The sequence below is a fragment of the Eupeodes corollae genome, chromosome 1 (assembly GCF_945859685.1).
Source record: "Eupeodes corollae chromosome 1, idEupCoro1.1, whole genome shotgun sequence".
Classification (NCBI taxonomy): domain Eukaryota; kingdom Metazoa; phylum Arthropoda; class Insecta; order Diptera; family Syrphidae; genus Eupeodes; species Eupeodes corollae.
This window is the reverse complement of record NC_079147.1, coordinates 220,290,722-220,315,294: the sequence shown is the minus strand read 5'-3', so window position 1 is coordinate 220,315,294 and position 24,573 is coordinate 220,290,722. Positions and strand designations below refer to the sequence as shown.

At 35.4% G+C, this 24,573-nt stretch overlaps 2 protein-coding genes across 2 annotated transcripts in view; one reads left to right on the top strand and one right to left on the bottom strand.

The window, feature by feature from the left end:
- The window catches only part of LOC129943515 (synaptic vesicle glycoprotein 2B), a 112,836-nt gene that overhangs the window by 71,729 nt on the left and 16,534 nt on the right, over positions 1-24,573 (bottom strand). The window lies entirely within an intron of this gene.
- LOC129943517 (uncharacterized) lies at positions 18,440-20,093 on the top strand. Its single transcript, XM_056053023.1, has 2 exons — positions 18,440-19,922; positions 19,981-20,093. Exons 1-2 carry the CDS (start codon positions 18,537-18,539, stop codon positions 19,987-19,989), a joined length of 1,395 nt encoding a protein of 464 aa, XP_055908998.1. The 5' UTR covers positions 18,440-18,536; the 3' UTR covers positions 19,990-20,093.

Genomic DNA, 24,573 nt, shown 5'->3' with positions numbered 1-24,573 from the left:
TGGAGATAACGGATGGCGTCTACTCATTCAGTTTTTATTAGATGCAGTTTCATATAGAAACATGTACATTAATATATACTAGAATAATAATTCTATTACAATTTTGTTTTAGCTAAACTAAAAGCCTAAATCGCATTTGAAAAATTGCTAATCATTAAATTCCTTGAGATATCTTTCTTTTTTTTTTCGTTTTCGCCAAACTAAAAGCCCAAACCGCATTTGAAATTGCAAATACTTTATGATCTATGTATTGTTTAACACATAATTGCCATAATTAAATGATTGCTGTTTTTGAAAAACTTAATAATTTTGTTTTAGCTAAACTAAAAGCCCGAATCAGTTTTTGTTTATATTTTTTTTTAAATAAATGTATTTATCTTTTAAATTAGCTACACCATTAAAACGAATATATATTTTTTTTTTTTCTTCTCTCTGGCATTATTCTTTTTCTTTTTTCAATTGCTTTTTTTTCTTTATGTAACCAAATTTTTGTATTTTCTCTCACAAAATGTTTAGTTTATAAAAATATACCGGCAGACGGCCCATGAGCCATGCTTGTAATCTTTAGTTTTAAGTTTGTAAATTTTTGAAATGAAAAAAAAAATAAAGATGATAATAATAATAATAATAATAATAATAAATATGCTTAAATTAAAGTAGAAATAAATGCTAACAATAATAGCTTTATTACTAGTTAAATCAGTCTTTTCATTTTGATAGAAGTAAATAATTAAATGAATAAATAAATAAATATATATATATATAAATAAATAAAAAAATACATATATTTATATATAAACAACTAAAAAATAAATATGTAAATAAATAAATAAACTTATTAATAAATAAATAATAACAAGATATTAAATACATAAATACAAATGACAAATAAAAACAAACAAATAAATAAATAAATGAATACGTAAACAACTAAATTAATAATTAAACAATTGTGTATTATAACATCAATAGATGAACTAATAAATAAATAAATAATTAAAGTAACTAAAACAAATTTATTATATAAATATAGAACGATATGTAAATAACTCTATTTTATTAATTTAATAAACGCATCTCTAAAATCACTTGATTTTTATTAATAATTGTATTTCTTTTTTTATTTTACGAAATTAACCAAAATCTGATGTTTGGCATGAAAGAATATACTTTACATTTAACTTTAAAATTCTATCTTTTACTAGCTCAGTATTTGTAACAGAGTGAAGTTCTTGCGTTGAGAAGTGCCAAGGCAAATTGAGCATCATTTTCAAAATTTTGGTTTGAGCTGTTTGCAATTTTTTTATATGTGTTTTTGCACTTTTAGCCCATACTGGAGAACCATAAAACATGATTGCTTGAAATATGAATTTAAATATTAGTATTTTATTTTCAATACTTAGTTTGGATCTTCGATTTATGAAAGGATAAAGAGTTTTTATTGTAACTTTGATTTTATTTACAATTTGGCGTACATGGAATACTTAGCGGAATTACCCCATTCAATTATTTTACCATCGATATGGATGCTGTTATTGAATAAGAGGCAAGACTTTCTTTTCCTTGTGAAATTTATTTTTATTTTCCATTTATAGAAATATGAATTAATAACATTTAGATCGTATTGCAGCTTGGTTTTAATAACGGTACCACGTGAATCTGATGCGTAAATACAGGTGTCAGAAAATTCAGAAAATCGGATGTATATACATGTAGTATGTATAAAGTAGGTCCAAGAACAGACCCTTGAGGTACACCTGCATTTATATGAAGTAAACCAGAAAGTTAATTGTTCACAGAAACTTGAAACTACCTCTCAAAAAGGTATATTGGAAAATACCAATTTTTGTTAGGTATATTGGAAAATTTAAATTTTTTAATTTATGTATTAGGCCTTCAAGCCAGAACGGAGTCAAATTCCTCTTCAATATCTAAAAGGACCAAACCGGTGCTTTTTACAGAGCTTAACTTATTTTTAACATATTGTTAATCTGTTGAACAAACTGTTCTGGAAGCAGTTGGTTTTAGATTTACTAAATAATTCCAAACATTTGTTGAGTGAACTTAATAAACTTATTGGTCTATAGTGAGTGAGCTCGCAAGCACTTTTGCCGAGTTTTAATAAAGGAATAATTTTTGGTTTTTTCCATGTCGAAGGAAAATATCCAATTTTTAAACAACTATTAAATAATTGCTTTAAAACCATAACTTCACTCTTTGGTAGATTTTTTAAATACAGATTTCTTATTCCATCAAATCCCACAGACTTTCTTGCATTTAAACTTATTAAAACATCACGAATATCTATTTTGGAAATAAAATCAGATCTTTGTTCAGTAATGCTATTTTCAATAAACAAAATAGATTCATCAACCATAGTTTCTAACTGATGATAACCTATCGAAGTCTTTAGGTTCGAGTGACTGGAGTAAAAAGCTTTGTCTAAAGCATTCGATTTTTCTAAGTTCGATACTTTAAAAGCGTTGTCACTTCTGTGATCAGGAATATTAGTTTGATTTTTTTTATATGATTTTTGTAATATTTCAGAACGGTTTACTTGCATATTGCAGACTTTGAAGTTTTTGGTTCCAATAATCATTTCTGTGAGTGTTAATAAACTCTTTTATTAGTGAATTAAGTTCTTGAAACTCAAACAGCAAGCCACAATCTCTTACTCTCATCCATCTTGTTCGTAAACTATTTCTTATCTTAATTAATCGAAATATTTCTTAAGGCAACTTAAGGCATGTTTGCAGTATCTATAGACAGTTGACCATCGAAAATCTTCATAGAGCCGAGTTGAGGGAAGAAGACTAAGTTCAAAATACAGCCGTCGAATCTCTTGGAGTAGAGGACACGATGCAAAGAAGTGTGTGATGTCGTCTGCTTCTCCTGTGTTACAAAGGCTACAGATTTGAGGAAGATCAGTGATGCGGCATATGTATAACTAATAGCCTCAGAAGAAAATTCGTTACTGAAATAATTAGCTTGTGATGTTATTTGGTGGTTGAAGTTTCTATACACATTTCTTGATAATGTTGTTGACGCTCTTGAAAGATGTTCACTAAAGATATGTTCATCAGTTCTGGCGATCAGATAATTGAACATGGTGTGCCATTGATTCAAATTGTAATCCAAAAGGAATAGATTACTGCCATTTGAAGAAGATATCTGGTTCCAATCCTATAACGGGGAGGCATTTGTTTGCATAAGCCTTGTTATAATGGATTGTTGAAGGCTTTTTTCATCCCTCCTCATAATTTTCAATATGTAGTCTGAGTTGGTTTTAAAGTTTGTAGTGTTAAGAGGTGTTATGCCAGTCTCTACATATATAGCATAATTGGACGTTAAAGAAGGCATTCTGAACAAGTGGTTGAAGAAAAACCTTTGAACGGCTTCAAATTGCTCCAGTTGTAAATATCTAAAAACGTGGGTACCGCAACACTGCAGTTCGCAGTTATCAATTTTGCGGTTTGAGTAATAAACTTAGGCCACATCAAGTTTAGAGCAACTTTGGCTTCGTTGCTTCTTTCTTTCACGTGTTTCGAAACACTAAGATTTTAAGAGAGCAAAACTCCAAAATATTTGAAAAATTGAACGAATTCAATAGGCGTATTGTTTAGAGACCAGTTTTCTTCTGCGAGTCTTCTTCTCTGACGCAGTTCAAAAATCATTATTTTTGTCTTGTTAGTATTAACGCAGAAACTTAATTTGTTTATATGATATAACGGCTGTTTTTTTAGACGTGTGGTTTCAAAAAATTATGAATATTATCCAAAAAAAAAAAAAAAACTTTGGGCTGCTATAACCAAACAACACATTAAGGTTGGGGGATTAACAACTTTGAATTTGTTTTGTGAACGCACCTGTCATTAATGTGACAGTTCCGAATTGACTAGCTTTGTAGTGCAATTTTGCATTCACAAAGCAAGTTAAATTTTGACTACGTAGCCACTAGCTTTGTGAATGCGCATAATGTGCCCTTACTTTACGTCAAAACCAGTGTCCACTGTTTTTGTAGCCGAAATTTTCTACACTACGTGGGAGGGGAAATTTATACTCATTTTTTAATTGAATTTAGCCAATCAGCTTGCCTTTAATTTTTTTTACCTAAAATTGGAATTAGTGGCCGCAACTTTAAGAGCGTTAACTACCATTTTCTTATGTCATTCTCGCCCCAGTAGACAATCAGTAAATATAGTTAAGTGCAGAAACGTGGGTCTAAAAATTCGTTGTGTGATGTTGGAGTGTCAGTGAGCCAAAGGGTTGATAGAAGTGTCAAAAATAAGAGTATAGGTGCCCAAATTATCAGGCATTTAAATCAAGTCCAAGGCGTTCCAAGAAATTGGGTTTTGCTGAGACAACATTATGACGTATTTTGCGTGAGGATGGTTGGTGACTAAGGAATTGAAGCCAATTGGGCTCTAGAAAAGGTGTGTCAAGATGATATTTTCCATATCTAAACCAACTTCAGTAACGAATCTCATTTCTATGAGTGCGAATGAAGTCGAAGATTTAATCATGTGGATGTAGTTCAAAGAGCTTAATTGTTCCGACTACATTGGTTCCCTCACAACGAGCGAATAGACAATAACGCTCCAGCAAAGAAAATCCTTGAATCACAGCCCCACCCATGGTGCTAAATGGCAAGGAAGACCGAGCTTCTGCTACAGGGACCAGGTATTTACTCACATAAGACCGCTTGGTTTTGGTTTCAACGACTGGAGGGAGCTTCCAAGGGACTGCAAACGATGGAAGAACGCAATATCTCAGGTTGAGAACCTGCATAGATCGAGAGCTGAATAAGTAAGTAATTACATACAATTTTTTATTTTAAATCTTATTGGCTGACATGAAAATTAGTTGCTGAATTCCTTGAGTACTGACGTCTAACCTTCTTCACTTATAGATACAATTTGTCTCCCGATATAAAATAAAAGTTGCGTTCTTGTGTTACTACAGCAATGAAGTCCCGTTTTAAGCAAAATTTTTGGATGAGTAAACCATCGTAAATTGTAAACTTATTTCAAATTTAAAAGTTTAAATTTTACTTCTGTTGATAAAAGCTTTATGTTACGTTTAACTTGAACATCACCCTGTGTCTTGGTTCCCTTCGCTTTGACAAAAGCTAAAGCACTAAATAATTCGATGACAATTTATTTCGTTCGTTTTAGCAAAGGCTTAAAATAAAATCCTTGTCATTTTCTGTATACATAAATCTTTCTAGCTATAACCAGTCGTGACTAGCTTGTGAGCGTGTGTTTTATATTTCTGGAATTATTGTCAGTGGGACATCAGGCCAGGCAGAGATACCACAGAATAAAAAATTATTATTATTATTATTGGCTTCAATGCCAATTAATAAATAAAAAACATAAAAAGCACTATGCGCCGCATTCTCTCACTCACTCTTTCACTCACTCACCATTCATATCTATTTATGTCATATGTATCAAAGCCTTATTCACCTAATTACTATTAATTGCTTCATCTTTCAAAAGTATGGCAAACGTTCTGCAAACAACAAAAGAAAAAAGCAAAATTAAAACGAAAGTGCTTCTCTTTGTCACTTCCGCCCACATAATTTTTCGAATTTGAACGCTTTGCGGTGCGGCTCACCGATTTAAGTGTATATCATGCCATCTGCCGGTGAGTTCAGAGAGGATGTCAAAAGAACATCCTGTTGTCATCATATTGCGTGCTATAATATCAATCAAAGCCTTTTTGTTTTGTGATAAATTACTACACGATTACGATTTGTATGTGCTTATAAGCTTATACGAATAAACTTGTACCATGCCATTGTAGCAAGGTTAAAGCCTTAAAATATAATTTACAACAATAATTAGCACGTGAGAGAGTTTTGTTTTCGTGTATAATTAATCTTTAATTTTACAAAAATTTACAAGATAAACGACTGGAATTTGTTTTACTTTTAGTTGAGTTACGTATTTGTTTTTATTCAAACAATTATTCCTTATTTGTCTTATCAAAACGTCCAGTTTTCGAGCAATCAAATATTTGCCTTACTAAAAGATGGATTTATAACAACTGTTATTTACATGATTACCACTGAGTAAAAATGGAGAGTCGCTTCGTGTCGATTGAAGTTCTTTGAGATAAGTAGAAATATAAAGCCTGTACACAAGTCTTTTAATCAAGGGCTTATTAAGAATATTGCAATTAACTGCACGACTGCACTTGATTTGAAGAATCCAAGGTTAAAAAGTAAATAAGCATTTTAAGGCACATTGGTTTTAATTTTCTAGAAATTGTAATGAAATAATGTAAAAAAAGCTTGACAAAGCATTTCACATTCGTGTAGTACCGATAAGGAACGAATCTCTGCACAGTGCAGTCGAAGTTGGGCTCAAGGATAAATTAATAGGCATTCCTATAATCGTGTGTATTACTATCTGGGCTATTTTGGCAGATTATAGTTCGTTAAAATTATGGAAAGAAAGGGTGAGGCAAGACAATGTTCGAGTAAAGCAAATAAGCCAATAGTTGCGTTTTAATATCGAAAATGATCAACATGGGTCATCTTTTAACACGACACGTAATACGACAACAATTTGTGATCCTGGTTTCTATCTGTGTCAATTTCAGAGGCCTTCAAAATAGTTTTGATTATGACGAGTAGATGGCTATTTTTCAAATGGTAAGGTAGTGTGAACTGTAGTTCAAAGGAAGGATGTAATATTTTATATAAAGACAGGTTCATATGCAAAATGCTTGCACTATTGTTAACGACAATTGTCACTATTGTTCAACTGGGTGTTCAGAGTTCAAGTTCATCTTTCTGTGATTATCTGATTGACTAAAATAAGTCAAAAGTCCTATTAAGCATCTGGCACATGAGCTACGAACTGCGAACTGTAGATGTTCGCATATTTTGACTTTTCTTTCACATGAGCTTTATTTCTATTCGCAGACAGCGACGAATTGTCAATTTATAATCACCCTTTTCAAATAAACAAAATAAGAGTGGTATTATTTTGAGGTTAAGTTGAGCATGAACAATTTATTCGTTGCAGTGTGGATGGTATGTGGAACGCGAATAGAGTTTGACAGTTCGTAGCAACCACACTGCAATTCGTCACAACCAAATTGTTTTTACAAAATTGTCTTGTTTTAAAGAACAAAATACAAATTTTATTATCATAACATAAGTGTCAATTGCACGCTGCTCTATCAAGGTCGGAAAAGATCTTACCGATGCATTTGACGTCAAAAAAGGTTTTAGACAAGGTGATGCACTGTCAGGCGACTTCTTCAACATCGTTCTGGAAAGAATTGTGCAAAACTCAACTGTCAGCACTAAAGGCACAATCTTTCAAAGGTCCATCTAATTACTGGGATACGCAGATGATATTGACATAGTTGGAAGATCAAAGCGTGATGTCAGTGGAGCGTTTTTGAGCATTGCGACGGGAGCGAAGAAGTTGGGTTTAGTGGTCAATGAGGGTAAAACCAATCGTATGCTGCCATCAAAAAAGAACATTGAAAAACGACGTCTTGGACAAAACGTCACCATGGACAGCTATAACTTTGAGGTAGTTAAGGACTTTGTCTATCTAGGCACCGCTATTAATGCAGACAACGACACCCGCGCTGAAATCAAACGAAGAATAACTCTTGCAAATCGCTGCTTCTTTAGACTTAGAAGGCAATTGAGTAGTAAAGCCCTCTCTCGCGCATCTAAAATCACCATCTTTAAGACACTCATCATCGCGGTTCTCCTTTATGGCGTTGAGGCCTGTCAAAGAAAGATGGGAGCGTCTTAGGATGCTTCGAGAGAAAAATTCTTCGGGCGATTTTTGGTCCCGTACGCATAGATAGAGAATGGAGGAGAAGATATAACGACGAACTGTACGGGCTGTATAGCGACACTGACCTAGTTAGCAGAATTAAAGTCCAACGGCTTAGATGGCTAGGGCATGTAGAGCGGATGGACATCAACGCTCCACCCCAGAAGGTCTTCGAATCCAATCCTGAGGGACGGCGCAGAAGAGGAAGACCGCGACTCAGGTGGCGCACCCAGGTGGGAGAGGGCCTCAACCAACTTGACGTGCGAAACTGGAGACAGCTAGCTATAGGGACCGAGCTGGCTGGAGACGCATGTTGGTTGAGGCCCAGGTCCGCCCCGGACTGTAGCGCCACCTTAAGTAAGCAAGTAAGTAAGTGTCAATTGCTTTCTTATAATTTTAATCTATGTTTGTTTGAAATTGACTTTTCGAAATGTGTAAAATCACGTTTGTTCGTCCATTCGTTGTTCGCTCTCATGTGCAAGGCCCTTTAATACTATAACCATCATACCTCCTAGGAACATTCTAAAGATCCATTAACATTAAGTGGAACACATGAAGATCGTGAGTTTCAATATGACCGCGGACTTTATGCCAACTTTATAGAAAAACCACAAAATCGAGTTCGTTCTGCTTCGAGCTTAAAATATTAGAATAAAAACAATGGGCTCTGATGAAGCACCCTGAAATGTTACCTCAGACGTTGCGACCGCTTTATAGAATCGTAAACGTCAGACCAACTCTAGGCCAATAAAAAGTCATTGACTTATTTCATATGTATACAGGATCAGTTAGTAGCCAACTTCAAGTTGACTTCACTTGTCTCTTTTGCGACACTAGCTCTTAAATTGGGCGCATTCATTAATGTACTCATTAGTAGTTAAATTTCAATCCGAAACTGTCATATTAATGATAAATTTCAACATAGACACACCATATACCCCGCTCCCATAGTAAAAAATGATTGTTGTTAGCTGTTCTATACAAATCCGTCATTAAACTTTGTCGCCCAAGTTATAGTATTCTCTCCAAAAAATAAAATAGCTAATGTCGCCGTTACCACTATATGCCTTCCCTTAAGAATTATTTATCACTATGTGTGGTGAATTGACTTTAGCTGTGGGGAATTGATATTAAAATTAAGGGTGTGTGAAAATTGACGTTTCAGCTTGTAGACAAACCAGAATTGGTTTACTGTCTGTTACTTTATATGGTATGTCTATGAATTTCAATATACATTAGGCCCGTTCGCTTACTTTCTGCACTAAAATTCGTAAAAAGGGATATTTTAAAGAGTGGGGATAAAATTCTCTCACAAAAAGACAAAACTACAAAAAAGTAAGCAAACGGGAAAAGAACACATTTTTCAAACAATTTGACTGTCAAAAAAAATATAAATTTTGAAACATCAGCGTTTCATTTTGTGTTTAGAATTTATTTATTTTTTTGTAAATCGATAAATTAAGACAACATGAACTTCAAGCAACATTATGCTCTTCCATTGTTTTTTTTTAAGGAAAAAACTTGATTAAATTGAAACTTGTAAAGAATTTTTAATTAAATTTTAATATAATTGACAGCAAAAGCGAACAATTTATTTAATTTATTTGAAGTTCTGTCAAATTTGACACTTTTCACAAATCAGCCCTAAGAAATATCTTGGGCTAAAATTTGTAGGTTGGAGAAATATTTTACTCTCCCGTGAGCGCTCGTTTTTACAAAAAAAACAGGTTAGTTAGTTAAATTTCGTAATTTTTCGTAAAATTAGACTGTTTTGGGAAGGTACGCAAACGGACCTTTTATAAAATAAGAGTTATTACATATTTTTCGTTTTCTACACAAATGATTGTAGATGTCATTACTTTCTATGCCAGTAAAAGTTGTCTCAACTAAAGACAACAGATGTCACTTGATTCGTTTGGAATTGTTTTTACCGCTGCGATTCGAAGATCTAGTAAAGCTAAATTTAAAATTTATACTAGCGCCCATAGGTATATATGGTGTAGGTCAAGTCATGGAATTTTGTATTCGGTCGGGCGATTGACAGTTGACACTTCATTGTCAGTCATTTTGTTGAATAGTTGGAAATTAAAGTAATATAAAAAGTATTTAACTTTTTATAAATTAATAATTATTTTAGAAATTTTTTTTTAAATATTCAGGAATTGAAAACAAACAACAAATTGCTGGGCGGAAAGTCTGTATCCCTAATCTCGTCAGTCAAAACTGTCATTCATGCTGTATGGTTATAGAAGATTTTTGATGGTTATACGTCTTTTGTCCGTAGTATACATTTCGTAAAATATAAAAATTTACAAAAGTGGCAATCTTTTCTATTTAAAAGTGCTGCAAACATAAGTAAGTCGTAGAAAAACAAAACTTGAATGACTTTCATCAGAGAAGAAACAACGTAGATTCACTAAACTAATGTTGTTGAATGTTTTTTAATTCGATGCGCATTGTTGATTTGTTGTCTGTTTTTGACACACTGTTTGTGCATGCATGTTTAGGGCGAACAAAGATTGAATATGTTGTTGATGTTATTTAATCCAACAGGCTTGTTTATTTTCATAAGTTTTTTAATATTCAAATTTATAGTAATTAGTAATTAATGCAATAAAAAAATATTGTTATTTATGAATGATTATCACGGATTTTATTGTTAAAAAATCTCATCATTCATGATGCATCAACATTCAACAGAAAATCCAACAAACTGCAAAGAGAATTTATGCAAGTTTCTTTTTTTTTTGTATCTACAGCGAAATTAAGAGAAATGATTTGTGGAAAAATTGCATCAAAAACTACGCACTACAGCACCGACCGCCTGACCGCTCCTCCGGCCGCCGGCCGAGCTATAGCCGAAGCGTCTTGATTAACCGCTTTGCACCAGTTTTAAGCAGACGTAACTTGTTAGATTGAATAAATCTTAAATAGGTTCGGCTGAAAACAAAACTAAAATATTTTATGCAAAGGCAGATATACGGAATACAAGCCTTAATGCTAATATCTACGACATACGACAGGCGGACTGACCGCGCGCCACGCTACGCCACGCTGCCGTCCGGTAGTGACACAATAGTGATGGTCGGTTGGTGGGTGGGTGGTTGGATAAGTTAGGTTGGGTATAGGTACGTAAAGCGCGATGGACTTTTTGCGCGCTCTAATAAGTAATTAATGGGCAAGCGTTTTATTATATTGTACAGCGTGCATATTATTATTTTTGTATTATTTAGTTTCTACTCTTTGACGCATGCCAAGCCAAATGCAATAAGCAAACTCATTTATAATCTAGGCTAATGAACTTGTTCTAATTAATTTATCTTAATTCTAATTCATAAACAATTAATGTGTATGTTGCACTGATGAGGTAGGGTACGTATTTTTAATGCGCTCCCAACTGCCTGCCAACTCGTTGACTCATTTCGTAAAATGTGTTTACTATACTTTTTGATAAACATTTTATTTAGGTGCGGATATTAAGATAGATTTTTCAAGTTCATACGCCATGCGGTTTTCCAACGATAAAGACAATTCTATGCTAACAAAGTATAGTCACAAAATGGAGTCTTATTTCTTTACTCGAGTTTACACAATACTTTTTCAAAGGAATTAGAATCTCACCTTGATATTCAAGAGGACACAAACGTTCACAGGTTTTTTCTCAAAACTCACTTTTGTCTTGGAGCTTGGGTTCCAACCCCATTGGAAAGTTGTTGGGAGCAGCAAACGAGAGAGGGGGAGAGACGTGTTTCCACTAAGGCACTAAGGATCTGGCCCTCAGATTGGGGGTTGTGCCGTCGGGGTAATTTCCTGACCACGTAAAAATACCTTACTTGCAAAGCACCATCAAGCCTCTGATACGGACGAATTTACTGTTATTGCGGTCGACGCCAGACACGCATTCAGCATCATGGATGTGGGAACTTTCCAAGGAACAAACATCGACTCGGGCCAGTACCTCGTTGTGGTCAAGGTAGCACTTCGGGTTTCCAGACTCAAGGCAAAACAGGGACATACTGGGAGAAGATACAACGTCGAACGGCTATAATCGCAAGAGATCGCCAAATCCTTTTACGACCGAATTAAAAGTTACCTCTCTCAAAGTTCTCTGCCACCAACACAATGTATCGAAAACCAGTGTCAACATTGCCAAGATGCAATCAGAGAAGCCGCCTCTGATGTGCTGGGTTTCAAGCAGCCACCAACAAGGAACCTCTGGTTTGATGAGGAATGTCGGCGGGCAAATGCAGCCAAACAAAAGGCACGCAAAGCGACGCTGCATAAAAGGACGAGAGCTGCTCATGAGTTTTATGAGCAGAAGAGGAAAAAAAAGATCATGAAAAGCGTTTAAAAGCAGGAATGATGTTCGAAAGTCTTATGAACAGGTGAAACAAAATTCACAAATATATCAACCTAGAACCGAAGGCTGCAAAGACGAAAGTGAAACCATCATAGTAGAACCGCAGTCAATGGAAGGCCCACTTCTGCAGACTATATAACGGCGACGACGAACCAAATTCCGCTGTCAGGTAGGATGCATATAACATAGACGACGAAAGCCGGCCTCCCGACTTAGACGAAGTAAAGATTGCCATATCTAAGCTGAAGTCTAATAAAGCCACTGGAGCAGAAACCTTGAATGTCGAGCTCTTTAAAGCAGCTGGAGATAAGTTGTATTGTTTGCCCGTTCCTGAAAGAAGGAGACCCTCTCAAGTGCATCAACTATAGAGGAATCAGTATGTGAACGTCTAAAGCCCATCGTCAACAACCTGATAGGTCCTTATCAATGTGGTTTTAGACCAGGAAAGTCCACAGTTGATCAAATATTCACATTACGGCAGATCATGGAAAAAACCCAAGAACACCAAATCGACACCCACCATCTTTTCATCGATTTCAAGGCCGCATATGACAGCATCTACAGAGACGAGCTGTATATAACCATGTCTAGTTTTGGCACAAACTCGTCCGTTTGTGCACGATGACCATGGAGAATTCACGCTGCTCCATAAAGATTGGAAACAACTTAACAGAACCTACGTCAACACTAGAGGCAATATTTTTCAAAAGTCTGTAAATTTACTAGCACATGCTGATGACATTGACATAATCGGAAGTACTCAGCGTGATGTCAATGGGCTTTTTGTCAGTATTCAGGCAGAGGCGGCAAAAATGGGTTTAACGGTTAATGAGGGCAAAACAAAGTACATGCTGTCGTCAAGAAAAGACGTACAACACTGACCGATAGACGTAACTTTGAGGTAGTCAAGGACTTCGTCTACTTAGGCTCCGGTGTAAACGCAGAAAACAACACCAGCGCTGAGATCAAACGCAGAATAACTCTTGCTAACCGCTGTTTCTTTGGGCTAAGAAAGCAATTGAGTGGTAAAGTCCTCTCTCGAGGGACCAAAGTGCAGAAGCATAGACTATGACAAAAGCGGATGAAAGCACCTTGGGTCGGTTCGAGAGAAAAGTTCTTGGTGTGATCTACGGTCCTGTATGCATCGAAGGGGAGTGGAGGAGAAGATGGAACGACGAGCTGTAAGGGCTGTACATCGACGTAGACTTAGCCAGAAGGGTAAAAGTCCAACGATTAAGATGGCTGGGTCACTTTGAACACATGCGGAAACCAATGCTCCAGCCCGGAAAGTCTTCAAATACGCACCCACTGAACAGTGCAGTGGAGGCAGACCGCGAATCAGGTGGCGCGCACAAGTGGAAAGTGAACTCACCCAACTTGGAGTGCGAAACTGGAGACATCTAGCTAGGGACCGAGCTAGCTGGAGAAATTTGTTGGGTGAGGCCCTAGTTCATACAGGCTTGTAGCGCCACCTTAAGTAATTAAGTAAGAATCTCACTCAAGTTTTGTCTATTACATCACCTATTTCAAACAAACCTCTATGAAAATGTCAATAAAATACATATACAGTATACACCCTGTTATTATTTTTAACGGAGATGCTACGCTAGATAAATCGGGACGTGGAAGCAAACCAAGTGTGACTTTTCTGAAGGAGATCGGCTTTAAGTTTACACCATACAAAAAGATAGTATTCTTTTGGAAAATTTGAGCGTAAATCTGAGGAAGGTATTCTAGTTGGTTTAGCGGAATGGTATTAAGCTTATTAAGTTTGCACACCAAATAAGCGAAGTGTGATCGAACCTTAAGCAGAGATATCCGAAAAGTCCATGAAAGCAAACCCCAATTGGTAGGTAAAGTGTACACGATTGGAAGATTTTCCAATATTGGGTGTTAATTGCCAATTTTCTAGCAAGTGGAAATTGTCAATTTATACGGTTAGTATTTTTGTATCTTCAAATTATTAATTGTCTGCTTACACGGTTGAAAGACTTTAGAAAACAATACAATTGGTAGACTCATTGGAAGTCAATTTTTTGACAGATAATAGGTAAAACAACAATAAAAAAGCAGGCAATAACGACTATCTTGTAAAATTTAAACCTTGTCTTGTATAATTTATTTTTTGTTTTTTTGCCAAACGTTGACTCCTTGTTTTATTCGATTTTCGTAGTTTTGGAATTCTTAAATAAAAATTGGAGGATGTTGTTTCCAATAAGTGGGAAATCATCCAGTTATTTGAAAATACGAAAAGTTGAGTTCGATAGGAAATTTGCCAATTTTTGTCTGTCATTTTTGACAGATAAAAATGGGGTTTACATTGTTGACAGAAAATTGGTTAAAATGTTGGAAAATCGTGTATACTTAGCTTAAAAACTTAAGAATATTTTTAATCGTTTCAGTATAGTGCTGAAAAATCAACACATCCTGAAGTAACGATACAATGGCCGAATCCAGCGTTAAATAATATACATTTGATGTATGCCATTTGAAGAATGCCAGAAGCAGAAATGAAATTCCGAAGTTTTATAAGTCACAAATTTACAAGTAAATAAGCCTCGAACCGAAAGCTGAAAAGATGAAAGTGGAGACATCGTAGTGGAACAATATTCTGTGTTGATTAAGCCAGTTGCATCCCCCCCTTTAAACAATTATGCCGTGATACTCACACTTTCAGGAATGTTCATCAGTTTACTCCCAACTTCAATTTTAGACGTACTGTCAAGGTGATGTGCTGTCATGAGATTTCTTTAACATCCTTCGGTCCAATTACTCGCATATGCAGTTGATTGTCATAATCGGAAGAACTCAGCGAAATGTCAATTGAGCCTTTGTAAGAATTGAAACATACAACGTAAACATGTGTTTAGCGGTTAATGAGGGCAAAAAAAAATACATGCGGTCATCAAAAAAAGACCCTACAACACCGACTCCCGTTTTGGTCAAAATGTTTCCTTAGGATAAAAAAAAAATAATTTAGTGACCATTATGGCCGAAACACAAACATTCTTCAGCTTCGGCTTTGCCTGACGTTTAGGAGTTCAGCCAATGGAATTTAAGACGTGCTATTGCAATGAAGTTAGACCTCACGTTTCGTTTGACAATCGAAAGGAAAAGAACGTAATGTTACGTAATGTGACTCCAAATTGAAGCTCTAGTTCAAAATTTACTAAATATTTGCTTTGTCTGACAACTCAACAGCTAAAAACAAAGGAAACAAAATACATTTGATTTTGGAGGGATAACCATTGTTTATCAGAAAAAGTTAAAAGGTAAGTTATTGAAATATACAAAGCTTAACTATAATGGTATTTCGGGTATAGATAGATAGAGGTCTACGCGCCGTTTTTAATAATCATAATGGCGTGGCACGGTGAGCATCGCGCATTTGTCGTAGAGGAATATATCCGTATTTCCGTATTTTTTTCGAAGAAAATGGGCAAAAAGTTACAGTTAATGCGGATCGCTACCGTCACATGATTGAGACCTTTCTCCAACCAAACTTAAATCAGTTCACTAGGAACCACAAAGAAGTCTGGTTCCAACAAGATGAAGTCACAGCACACACTTCACTGCGTTCACTTTTAAAATATGGGAGATCTTTTTGCCGCACCTCTCTCTCTCAGTCTGCGCTTGTTCTTGCTCCATGAGCTGAACATATCCATAATAGGCTGTGTAAGCTACTTCCGCGATAAATTAAATTTTGTCGATTTCAAAATTCATATCTTTTACTGCACGAAATATCTAAACAAACTTTTGAGAACAAATACCAGCTGCTAATGACAGAATTGTCATTTTAGAAATGTCATTCAGAGCAAGCTCGAAGCAGGCTCATCGTAACGCAGACGAAGCCAAAGCTGAAGCGTGTTTGTGTTTCAGCCATAAAGGTCGATCAACTAAAGTGTCGCTATAAGACTATTTGTTGAATTCAATAGTTCACGGTTTGTTAGATATGAGGATAATAGTTTGACTTCAGAGAACATTTAAATTGATGAAGAAACTTTTGGCAAAGAATGGCGTCGTTAACCATACCAAAGGGTTTCTAAAAATTAAGAAGTACTAATAAAAGTAATTTCTTCAATTCCTTTTCTAATATCCTCTGAAACATTAAACAATTTTACCCCACAATATTCGGTAGTTTTAAGGAAAAAAAGTTTCACTAAGAAACACCCTGTTTGTAATTGAAAAACATCGGAAGGCGCTCAAGCGAATCTCTGCTTAGCTCACGGACATTCATAGAAAAAGGCCGACGACGGCGACAACGGACCATGGACGTTTTAATGCGTTTTGTTTATTCGTTCTCTCTTTATTATGTATGAATATCTAGTCGCTGCACTTCTAGATTCACATTCAAGTGGATAAGTTGTTTAATGAATGTTGGATACGATGATAAAGGCTCTTTTAATTGACCAATGAACTGATGAATGATCATCATATGAGATGAGGGTTGTTTCTTAAATGATAGAAAACACAATTTTACCGGCATTTCAAAACAACAATAAAGTTTATGACTATACTCGTAGATAGGTAAAACTTAATCGTTAAATTGTTTTAAATTGTTTGTTAAGCATACATGACCTATGTTGAAAATTATTATATTTTTGACTCGAGACAAGTCACATTTTAGTGCGTGATTTTTTTTCGAAATATAATAATATCTAGGACTCAGCAGGATATAGTTTGTAGTTGGAGTAGGTTGAAATGCTGTATCTTAAAATACTGTAAGTTAAAAATTCTGTATGATACTGTACGATACTGGATGAAGAGTTGTAAAGACTGCAGTCTTTTGGGTAATGCTTTCAATTAAGTCGAAGTTAATTAACTAATTTTTTGAATGTAAGTTTAAACTGCGACTGGGAAATTTAACTGCAAAAAAAAACAGTCAGCAGTCAGTACTTACTTTTTGACTTGGCAGTTAAAAAAAGCTGTTAATTGACTAAAAGTTAAATAACTGCAGTTCTTTTAACTGGTTTTAGTCTTTTTAGTCAGTGGAAATTCTTTTGTACTGGGGTATTAGAAGTTTTGGTCAGCAAGTCTTTTTACTGCAGTTAATTAACTTTAAGGCAATTCAATTTTTTTATAGTATTTTAGTCCCAAAAAGACTGCAGTTTTTACAACTCAGCTGGATGGCCAAAATACTAATATTCTGTATTTCAAAATATTTAAAATACTGTGTCTCAAAATGCTGTATGGTCAAAATACTGTATCTCATTATACTGGAAGTTTTGACAGATCAATTAGTTTTTTGCAATTTTTTATGCAATTGTTGATTATGATAGGAATTCATGTACAAATGTGAGAGAGATACAAATAACTAAGAAGGAAAAAACGAGAAAGAAAATAAACAGAGGATATCCTTGACGTATGAATTATCATGGGTACATATGACATTGTTCAAGCGAGTTTACATTTTCAAAACGCAGCAAAAAAATTACACCACCACCAATCATGATCTCAGGATTTTCAATTTTTTGAGATCTTAAGAAAATAAAAGAAAAATGTACTAAAAAAGCTTGGAAATACACATCGTACAACAAAGACAACTCGAAAGTCACAGTCGAAGAAGCTGAAGAGTATAGATCTGTCACTGAAGAACTGAGCAAACACCAAATGAAATACAATGTCACTCATATGAAAGCAAAGACAAGTAGTAGCCAGATGTCTTCATTCCTCGTGCTCTCCCGAGGAAGTAGTAGAAGATCTTGTACAAAAAGGCTTCCAAGCCCTTGATGCAGTCAATCTATATAAGAACGAGATAATTAAAAACTCCTTTGGAGAATGGATGTTTACTTTTGACAGCAAACAAAGTCTCGAGTACATTTATAAAGTAAGATCAATCTTAGGCATAGCTGTTGAAATTGAACCACTCCGAAAATCTAAAGTTGTTCCGCAGTGCAAACGTTGCCTAGCTTTTAGTCATACCCAAAAATACTGCAACCGAGAGTTTGCTTGTGTAAAGTGCGAAGGAAAACATGCAACTAAAAATTGTTCTATGAGCAAAGATCAGAAAGCAAAATGTATGAACAGCAAAGTAATCACTCGGCAAGCTATAGAAGCTGCCCAGTTGCCAAAAAATTCCAAGAGTTCAGAACCAAAAATACATCTGCTAGACAGCTACAGACAAACCCAGAAACACAGTAAATACCAATTTAACTGCTGAAAACGATACTAGTGTGGCAACACTGTAAGACTGAACGAAAGCAAAGAAGATCGAAAAGAGTTCAGTTTCGATTGAGCATTCTAGTAGAGCAGTCGTGTCGGGAACTAATCGTAATAAATAAATTTTATAAATTAAAAGTAATCGGAGTTTTATTCATAGAATATTGCTAAAATTTCAGAAGTGGAATTCGAACCTATTCGGCATTATGAGCGATAATAATTTGTCTGAGTTATCCACAGCGCAATTAAAATCGTGGTTAAAATCGCTTGGACAAAAAACAAACGGTAACAAATCAACCCTCATTTTACGTTTGGAATCCGTTCCCGTTAACGAGCGTGGATCCAACCCACCCGAAACAACGGAAACATCAAAAGACATAGAAGCAGCTGCAGCTGCATACGGAGACAATGAAAGCGACAACGATCCAGAGGCATCTGTTCAAACGAAGGGGAAAGACAAAGAAAACGATGGAAACCAACACCAAGAAGACGATGATGATGTTGAAGATGCAGATAACAAAATGCCAACCACAGACCAGAAACACAACGACAACAAACAAAACAATTTTATGAAGAAGGAGATAGAACTGATGCAGAGAGAAATCTGCATACAACGGAAAGAAATCGAATTGCTGAGAACTGAAAATGAGTGCTTAAAGAATGAAAGAAAAGGAGAAGAAAATAAACTCTCAAATGAGCTACAAAAGAGAGAGAAAGAGTGTTTGCATTTAAAAAAAGAACTACAAGTGCAACGTGAACAAAACGAAATATTGAAAAAAGAGTGTGACAAAAAGAATATAGAAAAAGAGAATGAAATGCAAAATGATTTGGTTAGCGCAAAAAAGAAAGAACCATCAAATGAGTGCTACATAAGTAATATAAACATGGTTAAAGAATTATTGTCTGACTATGCTGGAGAAGGAGACAACTTTTCACTTTGGCAGTCTCAAATAAAAAACATTCAATCATCATACAATTTGGACAATAATAACATGCGTGCTCTAATTGCAGCTAAATTAAAAGGAAAGGCTCTTCAATGGTTGCATTCTAAGCCAGACATTGCAACAATTTCCATTGACTCAATGCTTGAGGAGATGAGAACTCTTTTCGATAATCGGACCAGCAAATTAGAAATTCGTCGGAAGTTTGAGTCGCGAAAGTGGCTGTCTAGCGAAATATTCCAGAATTATTTCCATGACAAACTAATTCTGGCCAACAAGATGGAGTTAGCAGAAGAAGAACTCTTAGACTGCATAATTGAAGGTATCCCAGATCATCATTTACGTGTACAGGCGAAAATGCACCGATTCGTCAACAGAAATCAACTTTTGGAAGCATTCTCTGGAATATCTTTACCAAAGCCTTTTAACGCAGGCCTGCGTCCGTCAAACGAAGGCGAGCAGAAATTACAGATTCGTTGTTTCAACTGCAATTCTCTGGGGCATCTTGCTTCAGATTGCAAAAAGCCGAAGAGAGAAATCGGAGCATGTCACGCTTGCGGACAGTTTGGACATTTTGCGGCCGCATGCTCTGCCTACAAAAAGAAGAACCATGTTGTTCATCATGTGGACGATGACGATGATAACCAATTCGTAAGAAATTTATATTTACGATTTGAAATGATTAATTTTAACAATGTATTTTTATTAGAATGCTTAATTGACACGGGTAGTCCCATCAGCCTCATCCGCCGGAAGTTTGTACCGGAACTTATCGAATTAAAATGTAACACACTAAATTATTTTGGTATTAATAAAACTAAGTTAATTGTTTTTGGAAAAGTTGAAATAAATGTTTTGTTTGAAAATGAAAGTATTTTATTGGAAATGATTGTTGTAACGGATGAGACGATGGCATACCCAGTAGTATTAGGAAGAGACTTTTTATTAAAATCAAAGATGAGTTTACAGAAAATGGAAAAAATAAAAGAGAAAAGTTTAGACAATGACAAGTTAAAAGAAATAAACGTTAAGTTAAGCATAGAACAGAATAATGAGAACAATGAAATTTTGGGAAATGAAAAGTTCGAATTTAATATGATGGAAATTGAGCAAGATAATTTAGACTTAGATATAAACCAAAATTTGAGTTATAAAGTAAGAGAGAAAATAATTGATGTATTTAATTCATGTTATGTAAACCGTGAGCGTCGCCGATTGCCTAATGTCAGTTACGAAATGAAATTATCTTTGAATAGCGAGAAACCCTTTCATTGTACCCCAAGGCGGTTGTCGTATTTCGAGCGAGGTAGATTAAATGAGATTATAGATGATCTTTTAGCAAAACAAATTATAAGACCGAGTGATTCAGAATACGCCTCTCCAGTTGTGTTCGTAAAAAAGAAATCGGGAGAGTTACGGTTTTGCATCGACTATCGTTCTCTAAACAAGGTAACATTGAGAGATAACTACCCTCTTCCGTTAATTGACGACCTCCTAGATCGATTATCAAATAAAAATTTGTTTACTCTTTTAGATTTAAAAAGTGCTTTTTATCATGTACACATGAATGAAAGCTCAGTTAAGTATACATCCTTCGTGACACCGACGGGTCAATATGAATTTTTAAGAATGCCTTTTGGCTTAAAGAACGCCCCGTCAACGTTTCAGAGATACGTAAACAAAATTTTTAGTGATCTAATAAACGAAGGGAAAATGACAGTTTACATGGATGATATTATGATCGCGACAGCTAACGAGGAAGAGCATTTCTCCGTTTTGAGGGAAGTTTTATGTAGATTAGCTGAAAATAATCTTGAACTAAGACTAGATAAATGTAAATTTATGCATTCAGAGGTTAAATATTTAGGTTATACGGTATCCGGTAAAGGCATACGTCCTGACGATAGGGGGATGAGAGCTATAGTTGACTTTCCCGTTCCACAAAATGTAAAGGCAGTCCATAGTTTTTTGGGGCTATGCTCCTACTTTCGTAGATTCGTCAAGGACTTTTCCATTATAGCTCAACCGCTTTATAATTTAATAAAGAAAGCAACGGAATTTAAGTTTGGCGAGGCTGAATTGAATTGTTTTCAATTTCTGAAAATGAAACTTATTGAAGCACCTATTTTATCTATCTATGACCCCCGCGACGAAACCGAACTGCATTGCGATGCAAGCGCTATTGGTTTCGGAGCTATATTATTACAGAGGAAGTCCGATGGCAAGTTCCACCCCATATTTTACTTTTCCAAGAGAACAACCGATGCCGAATCAAAGTTTCATAGCTTCGAACTAGAGACTTTGGCAATCATATATGCATTAGAGCGATTTAGGATATACCTACAGGGCATTAAATTCAAAATTGTCACGGACTGTAACTCATTAGCATTGACTATGAATAAAAGGGATATAAATCCTCGGATCGCCCGATGGGTCCTACAACTGCAAAACTATGACTATGTTTTAGAACACAGAAACGGGGATAAAATGCAACACGTAGACGCACTGAGTCGTGCAACAAATATACTAGTATTGGAGGAAAATACATTTGAACAAAATCTTTCAATTTGCCAGTACAGGGATAAAGATATATGTAGTATTCGTAAGCAATTAGAGAATTCGGAAAATAAATTTTATGAAATGCATAACGGGCTAGTATATAGAAAAGTGAAAGATAGTATACTGTTCTATGTACCATCTGAAATGGAAAATCGCGTTCTTTGCAAATACCACGACGAGCTTGGTCATATCGGTCGCGATAAAGTGTTAGAAGCTATAACGAAAACGTATTGGTTTCCAGAGATCAAGACGAAAATTGGTATGTACATAGAAAACTGTTTGAAATGTTTAGCATTTTCTTCAAAAGAGGGTAGGCGAGAAGGCATGTTGCACAACATACCCAAGGGTGAGCTGCCGTTCGAGACCATCCACATAGACCATTACGGTCCGATTTCTTTAGGCAATTCAAAAAAGAAATACGTGCTATTGGTAGTGGACGCATTTACAAAATTTGTAAAGTTGTTTTCGGCACGCACTACCAATACTAAAGAAGTAATAAGTCAATTGAAAACATATTTTCACATGTACAGCCGTCCAAAAATGTTGATCTCGGATAGGGGCAGTAGCTTTACTTCAAATGATTTTGAAGCATTCCTAGAGGTGAATAACGTTCAACATATAAAAATAGCGACCGGATCGCCCCAAGCGAACGGGCAAGTTGAAAGGATAAATAGGAGCTTAGGACCAATGATAGCGAAACTAGGTAGTGGTAATCCAGCGGCGAGCTTGGATAACATTTTGCCACAGATTGAATTTTCAATGAACAATACTTTGCATCGCGGGATAGGTACAACGCCTAGCCAACTTTTGTTCGGGGTAAGGCAGCGAGGGAAAGTGATCGATTATGTAAGCGAGTATTTAAATGAAAATGTGAAAGGGGGTAGAGATTTATACAATTTAAGGTCACGGGCTGTAAGAAAACAAAAAAGACTGCAGGAATATAATAAGAGAAAAACGGATGTAAATCGTAAAAAGGCTCATAAGTATAATATAGGCGATTACGTAATGGTCAAGAACTATATTAGTACCCCCGGGGTATCAAAAAAGGTTGCACCCAAGTTCAAGGGTCCATACCAGATAAAAAAGAACATTGGCAATGATAGATACTTGATCTCTGACGTAGATGGGTTCCAGGTTAGCCAGGTTCCTTATCGGGGTACTTGGGAAGCGGCTAATATGAAACCGTGGCTTAGATGTAACATTATTAAGGCAAATGGTAATCGGGACGATTACGGTCAGGATGGCCGAGTTGTGGCAACACTGTAAGACTGAACGAAAGCAAAGAAGATCGAAAAGAGTTCAGTTTCGATTGAGCATTCTAGTAGAGCAGTCGTGTCGGGAACTAATCGTAATAAATAAATTTTATAAATTAAAAGTAATCGGAGTTTTATTCATAGAATATTGCTAAACTAGGAAGGAACCGCCTAAAAAGGCTGTTCAAAGTAAAAGCGATGAAAATAAAGCATATTTCTCAGATTGTTAAAAATGTGCGGAAGAATGAAGAGACTTCCATAAAAGAAATCCTACAACGAATTCTTCAAAGAATTGATAAACAGGATTTGAATATCAAACCGCTAAGCGAAAAAGTCGCTCTTAAAAAACAATGATGGACAGAACACTTATAATCGCTGCATGGAATGGAAACGGTCTTATACAACATTCATCCGAATTAAATATCTTTTTAGATCTAGAACATATCGATATTTGCCTGGTGTCCGAAACTCATTTCGCCAATGGACAAAGTCTAGATAATGTAATAGAAAACTATTCATGTTACCACGCTCCACATCCAGCTGACAAGGCAAGATGTGGATCGGCGATTCTTATAAAAACATTATAAAGTAACCAAGTTTACGAGTGAAAATATGCAAGTAACAACTATTAGTATTGGTATGAAAAAGAAAGAGTTTAAGATAGCAGCTATATACTGCCCATTAAGCAGCTCCCCGACAGAAGAAGACTATACAGATCTATTAAATCTTCTTGGGCATAACTTTCTTGTTGGTGGAGACTTCAATGCGAAACACACCAATTGGGGTTCAAGACATATCAACAAAATGCAAAAGACTTTTCCAAGCAGGCCGTAAATACAATTGCGAATTCTATTCCTCCAACTTACTGGCCTTCTGATTCCGATAGTAACAAAATACCAGAACTATTGACTTTTTCGTACCTAAAGTAATGAAACGAAATCACATTATGTCGAAGGTAATTACGACCTTTCATCAGATCAGATAAGTGAATCGGAAATACTAGAAAAAAATAATTCAAAGCTTGTAAATAAGAAAACCAACTGGAGTAATTTTAGAGAAGGGCTTTTAAGTTTTATAAATTTAAGATCTCCCATGGATTCAATCGAGAAAATTTACCATGAAGTGGAGCAATTTATTGCTGATGTGCAATAGGCCGCTGAAGAAAGTACTCCAATATTTTCTAATAGAAGACAAAATTAAATAAAATATTCTTTAGAGATAAGAGAGTTGATAATAGAGGAAAGAAGAGCTCGAAGAAAATGGCAAAATACTAGATTTCCAGATGATAAAAAAAAGAACGTTTAACCGTATGCTTATACCGTATGCTGATACGGTTAAACAATCTTAAAAACAAATTTACAAATTCAAAAATTATTATTTAACGACTGATGCCTCAACCGTTTTTTCGCTATGGAAAGCAGCCAAGTGCCTAAAAAGACCGCAGTTACAAAACTCGCCCTTGCAATCTCAAGATGGGAAATGGATCGGCA

Coding starts and splice junctions, on each gene's coding strand:
- LOC129943517 (XM_056053023.1), top strand. CDS start 18,537: ATGAGCGATAATAATTTGTCTGAGTTATCCACAGCGCAATTAAAATCG.